Source organism: Nelumbo nucifera, chromosome 2, assembly GCF_055504915.1.
Source record: "Nelumbo nucifera cultivar China Antique chromosome 2, China Antique-T2T, whole genome shotgun sequence".
Lineage (NCBI taxonomy): Eukaryota > Viridiplantae > Streptophyta > Magnoliopsida > Proteales > Nelumbonaceae > Nelumbo > Nelumbo nucifera.
In genome coordinates this window covers 57552828-57558838 of record NC_142650.1, presented here as the reverse complement: position 1 = coordinate 57558838, position 6011 = coordinate 57552828, and the positions used below count along the sequence as shown (strand labels likewise).

General features: G+C 38.2%; 1 protein-coding gene across 1 annotated transcript; it reads left to right on the top strand.

Annotated features, from left to right (window-relative positions):
* The first annotated feature begins 514 nt into the window (after window positions 1-514).
* On the top strand, window positions 515-5633 carry LOC104587323 (pheophorbide a oxygenase, chloroplastic-like). Its single transcript, XM_010244878.3, has 7 exons — window positions 515-1155; window positions 1254-1489; window positions 1703-1829; window positions 3817-3953; window positions 4332-4491; window positions 4849-5127; window positions 5227-5633. The coding sequence occupies exons 1-7, from the start codon at window positions 676-678 to the stop codon at window positions 5479-5481; spliced, it is 1674 nt and encodes a 557-aa protein (XP_010243180.1). The 5' UTR covers window positions 515-675; the 3' UTR covers window positions 5482-5633.
* Window positions 5634-6011: the final 378 nt, after the last annotated feature.

Below are 6011 nucleotides of genomic sequence, written 5' to 3'. Positions count from 1 at the left end.
CATACATTAACAGCAAAATTGGCTTTGTGAATTGTGATGAAGCCATTGATTAGTAGCTTCTTCAAGAGGGCTCAATAAACGAAGAAATTTTCCCAAACGGACTCTAAGCGGTTCAGTCAATGCAGCTCAATCAAAACTGAAAGACTGAAACCCTCCCAAATGAATGTGAAAACTGAACGTTCAAAAAGAAAAAAGCTCTCTCCTTTTCGCTTCTTATGGTCTGTAAGTCGGTAATGTCTTGATCGATAGTTCGCTACGTGGCAACTTTGACGTATTCCTCGTCCCACCCCGAGAGAAGTCTGTGTGTCTCTCCAACAACTTGATCTGTCCGTTTTATACAGTCAGTCAAATCATTTGCAGCCTCTTCTTCCAAAAGACTAGAATGGTTCGATTCATCCACACCCACCTCCAAAACATTCAACAAACTTGCACGCAACCAGTTCCCTTCCTTTCTCTCCAACACCTCTCACAACTTTCCAGCACTAAGAACCGGTCCTGTTTTTAGCTTTTAATTAAGCTTTAAGCCCAGTTTGATTAATTTCTCTAAGTAAAAATATTCCCTTTATTATTTCTGAAAATAGAAAAAATAATCTTCAATCTGTCGTTCTCATCCATCTCTGTTAATCATCCTTATATATTAATCAAAACGAACCCCGAACAGAGACCAGGAAAAAAATGGCGCTACTTCTCTCCACTTCAACACCCACTCTCACTCTACCATCACCAGCAGCATCAACTGTAAACCCAACTCCCAAAAACTCTCTTTTTCTCAAGTCCTGTACATTTCGCGCTCTAAATGACTATACAAATTCCACAACCTTAACTGTTGTAACGAACAGCGTCAGCAGCAACAGAAGAAGAGCAAGAAGTCGTCTTTGTCCTCCTCTGCGCGTGGCAGCTCCTCCGACGCCACCAGTAGTCGAAGGCGAAGAGGAGGAGGAGGAAGAAGAAGGAGAAGAAAGCACCTCCTCCTCCTCTTCCAAGTTCTCATGGAGGGACCACTGGTACCCTGTCTCTCTGATCGAAGACCTTGACCCTCGGTACCCAACTCCATTTCAACTACTCGGCCGAGAGATCGTTCTCTGGAAAGACCGATCCACCGACGAGTGGATCGCTTTCGACGACAAATGCCCCCACCGACTCGCTCCCCTCTCTGTACTCTCCCTTCTTCTCTCTTTATGTAAATTCCTTTGAGTTGAATTTCAGGGATTTCGGTGGTGATGATTTGGAATATTGTATTTTTTTCTGACTAGGAAGGACGAATCGATGAAGATGGCAATTTGCAGTGTTCGTACCATGGATGGTCTTTTAATCGCTGCGGATCTTGTACTCGGATCCCTCAGGCTTTACCTGAAGGTCCCGAGGCTAGCGCCATTCGGTCGCCCAAAGCCTGTGCTACGAGGCTTCCCACGCTGGTTTCCCAGGGCCTGCTCTTTGTTTGGCCCGACGAGAATGGATGGGAGAGAGCTTCTGCTACCAAGCCTCCCATGTAATTTCTTTGCTTCTGTAATCTACTTCCATATACATTTGTTTATTGGATCAGTAACCACTAACCAGTAGATAATTCAATTAATGTTCTAATAAACTAGTGTTATATTGATTGCTAGCATAATAAAGAAATGGGTATTTATCATTACTTGATTTCATTTTCGTATGATCATGTGACAATCTGTGATTGTAATTCTCCATGGAATGCGTTTAGGCTGCCTGATGACTTTGATGATCCTTCGTTCTCGACTGTGACAATACAAAGAGACTTGTTCTATGGCTATGATACACTCATGGAGAATGTCTCTGATCCTTCCCACATTGATTTTGCTCATCACAAGGTGAACCTTTAATTACTATTTTATGGTTTATGTACTTCATTTTCAGTTGTATGGTTTGGGCGAGTTTAGCAAATTCATATAGCCTTACAGAAAAGTAAAATTTATATAAAGTATGAACAAGGGCTTGACAAGACCCATTGAGTGTATAATCAAGTGGAGTAGTAGCCAACCTCTTGAACTGTCTACAACTTTGATGCTCTTGAATACCAAAAATACAGTGTCATTTTGATTCTCCCTGTAACATGGTTAGGGGAAATACTTATCTCCATCCAAATGCACTAACGTACAAAAAAAAAAGATGTAGAGTAACAATGTATTTGTCAAGATGTTTTAAATTCTGCTCCCGGCCAAACAATTACCAGTTCTATCATGTCATTTGGTATTACCTATTGATGCATAAAATAAAAGGTTCTAATAAGTGGTGCTACACCTTTAAGGAGAAACAGTAGTGAGGCAAGACATGACCCATCAGCACAGTGGATTCCTTGCACAGAAAGCACATGTTTCTTATAAATCTGTCCAAGTGTCTAGAGAGGTCAACTTGTTTTGAAGCTATAGATTCCAATAGATTAATAAGACAGTATCCTTCCATCCACGCCACCAGCCAGCTTCCTCCTCCCTGCAGACTTCCATCTCCTTGTCCATGTTATATGTTACAAGAATGGGAGTTAAGTTTTTAAGAGTCTGCTACCTCACCGATATCCTCACAAAGATAAGCACTATTACCTTCCCTACCTTGAAGGAGATTAAACATTTAAACCATTGAAATCCTCTTAACGAATCTAGTTACTTGTATAAACACTTGTTTCCACAGATAACTGAAAATCTCAAGCATTCCATGCTTGGACTTCCCACACATTCCTTTTGGCAATATGGTCTCTCCATGTTCATCTTGACAATTGACATCAAATCCCCCTTAGCAACTTGCTAAATAACACCTTATATTCAAGTTCTCTACTGAAATATGAACCATGTGGAGCATATTTTGGTATTTCTTATTAAAACTTGAGAGGACCTTTCATTGTCCTGTTGGCTGCTCCCTCTACTCTTTTTTTTTTTTTTGGTGTTTGTGTGTGTCCATGCCTGGTCTCTGTCTCTCTTTTTCAATGTGCATAATTATCAATTAAAAAAAAGGTGCTCTAGACCAAACGATTCATTGATTAAGGAGAAGCATATGTAGAAGTTTCAAATATTTCAAGATAATTTCTAATTTATGAAGTTCCCATTGGTAAGGTAGAGTCATATGGCATGTGAAGGTACTTCAAAGCTTTGTATCCAACACAAAATCTTGTTTAAAATGTCTTTCTATTTGGGATGTAATTGGAAAAACTGTACCAGGTAAGAAAAGGGAGGATTAGTTGAGTTATCTTCTTTACTTGGATAATGATATTAAAGAAATAAGTACAAACATATGCTTTTATGCCATAGATTGAGTTTGATCTTGAAGAAATACAGGAATATGAGAACTTTTTTTTCAGGATGAACAAGATTGCAAAATACTGATGGTGTACATGTTTGCTCCTTTTAGATCTATTTGTTTGTAATGGACTAAATATCCTTACCTCTTGCGATGCCTTGTATATATTCTGTGGACAGAGGACCCATAGAGAGGTTTGGAGCCCCCATAATGTACCAGTTATCCCTTCTTTTGAGAAGAGGGACCACCATTCCATGTCTCCTCTCTAAATTCTAACAGAATCGCTGATGCATTGAAGAGTGTGACTATACGATCTTATTGCTAACTTGATGGTAGAGAAAAGTATCTCATAAAGTTGATTTTTAAATGGACAAGGTTCTTGTCATCTTAACACAAAATATAGAACTGTTCCCCTGCCTCTTCCTTGCTCCTCTCCTTCCTTTCCCCTGGAGAAAGGAGAACATAAATATCTTTTTTATTTTCAATTAGAAGATAAATATCTTTTATTAATGTATTTGCTTCACAAGAATTGATGTTCAGGTTTTATTGTTATCTGGAATTGCTCAACAGGTTACAGGGAGAAGGGACAAAGCCAAGCCTTTGACATTTAAGATGGAGTCTAGTGGTGTTTGGGGCTTCAGTGGATCAAATGATGGAAACCCACGAATCACTGCAAAGTTTCTTGCACCTTGTTATGCTATGAATAAGTTAATCATCACTATCACTTTGGTCTATGCCATTTCTATATAGACTAGCCCCCCTCTTTTGTTTTTTTTCTTGTTCCGATGAAAAGTCAATTTTTCATAGTGAAAGGAAATTTTATAAATAAACAAAATTATAGTATTTCTTTTGCTATAAAAATTTGGGGGAGAGGGGGTTAAGGTGGGATGCGATCCCAGGTCAGTGGGAACTACATCCACTCTCATCTGAGGCAGTGACACCTTACCCAATCAATAAACATTTTCTTGTGTCTCACCTGAATCACCAACATGTTGTGACATTTTTTTATAGCAAATTCATTTTACCTTGATGTTATTGCTCATAAAATCTGAAACTTAATACTTCTCTCTGATCTTCCCCATCAGGATAGAGATTGACACAAAGCTCCCTATATTTGGTGACCAAAAATGGAAAATATGGATTTGTTCATTCAATATACCAATGGCACCTGGAAAGACTCGTTCAATCGTTTGTAGTGCTCGAAATTTCTTCCAGTTCACAGTGCCAGGGCCAGCCTGGTGGCAGGTAAGAAACTTATGTTTTTTTCTTCCAGGTGTTTTTATATAAACTACACCTTTTCACAGAAACAATGTTAAAAAGTTAAGATCTTCTGGTTTATTTTGTCATTGAATTTATGTTCGCGTCTTCTGCTTGGTTTATGGGATACATTCTTTTTTAGCAAACTTGCTTTGTTCATTATGTATAAAGCAGAAAGGCATGATTTTTGGTTTTTTTGTTTACCATGTTACTTTCCATCCTTTTCCATTCATCTTCACCATTCACAACATTAGAACTGCTACTGCTTGGATATTGGTCTTTGAGGACCTCTCAAAGCAAGCTGAACAATATAGTAACAGCGCTCACCACTCATTGTTACGACAGGTGGTTCCAAGATGGTATGAGCATTGGATATCAAACAAGGTCTATGATGGTGACATGATTGTCCTTCAGGGACAAGAGAAAATTTTCCTCTCAAAATCCAAGGAGGATTCTGTTGATGTTAACAAGCAGTACACAAAACTAACATTCACTCCCACACAAGCAGACCGTTTTGTTTTAGCATTTCGGAATTGGCTGAGGCGACATGGCAATAGCGAACCTGAGTGGTTTGGCCCCACCAACCAACAACCCTTGCCATCCACAATCTTATCTAAACGCCAGGTACAGAAACTTAACATAAAATGTTTTCTTGGCCCAACATTTTTCCTTGGATTTTGATGTATTGAACACTTCTGTCTCCCCTGTCTTCCTGTCTTGCAGATGTTGGATAGGTTTGAGCAGCATACGCTCAAGTGCTCATCATGTAAAGGAGCTTATGCAGCATTCCAAACACTGCAAAAAATCTTCATTGGTGTGTCTGTCATTTGTTGTGCAACAGCAGGAATCCCTTCAGAGATGTCATTACGGATTGTTTTAGGTGGGCTTGCAATTCTCAGTGCTGGTTTAGCTTATGGTTTAAACGAACTCCAGAAAAACTTTGTTTTCATCGATTATGTTCATGCAGACATTGATTAGCTTATGAAAGAAAAAGGTTATGTAACATAGTTAAGGTTAGAACTAGGGCTGTAGGGCTTTATTGACATGTTTGTATATAGATAGAAATCATTTGTTTTGAGGATACAAAAGAAAAAAGAAATAAAATGAATGAGGTTGAATTTTATGGTTTCTTTCCTGTCTTGTTCTTTCTGAGTTTATCTATTTGTTTTTCATTACCAAAAAAAACGAATATGAAGAATGTTATTACATGAATGTTTCCCCTTTCAACTTTTTAATATTTATTTTAGGCTGTGTTTGTTTGCAGTGCAATTCTATATGTGCTAGTATAAATGCACGAGTACAAATTCTGGTTAAATTTGTTTTGGGTTTTACTTTATTTTGTTTCTTCAAGTTTTATTTTACTCCATTTGTATTGCAATCAAACAAAACAAGATGTAATTTGAAGCAAAAATAAATCAGAATTTGCACCCAAATCATTTATACTACCATATCAGTACAAATAAATTTGCAATGTAACCAAACGGAGCTTAATGTTGGCATTAGGGGTG

Bases quoted from the DNA above. Each gene is read 5' to 3' on its own strand.
- LOC104587323 (XM_010244878.3), top strand. From the start codon at position 676: ATGGCGCTACTTCTCTCCACTTCAACACCCACTCTCACTCTACCATCA. The intron at 3,954-4,331 runs GTTAATCATCAC...CTTCCCCATCAG, and splicing joins CCTTGTTATGCTATGAATAA to GATAGAGATTGACACAAAGC. The intron at 5,128-5,226 runs GTACAGAAACTT...CCTGTCTTGCAG, and splicing joins CAATCTTATCTAAACGCCAG to ATGTTGGATAGGTTTGAGCA.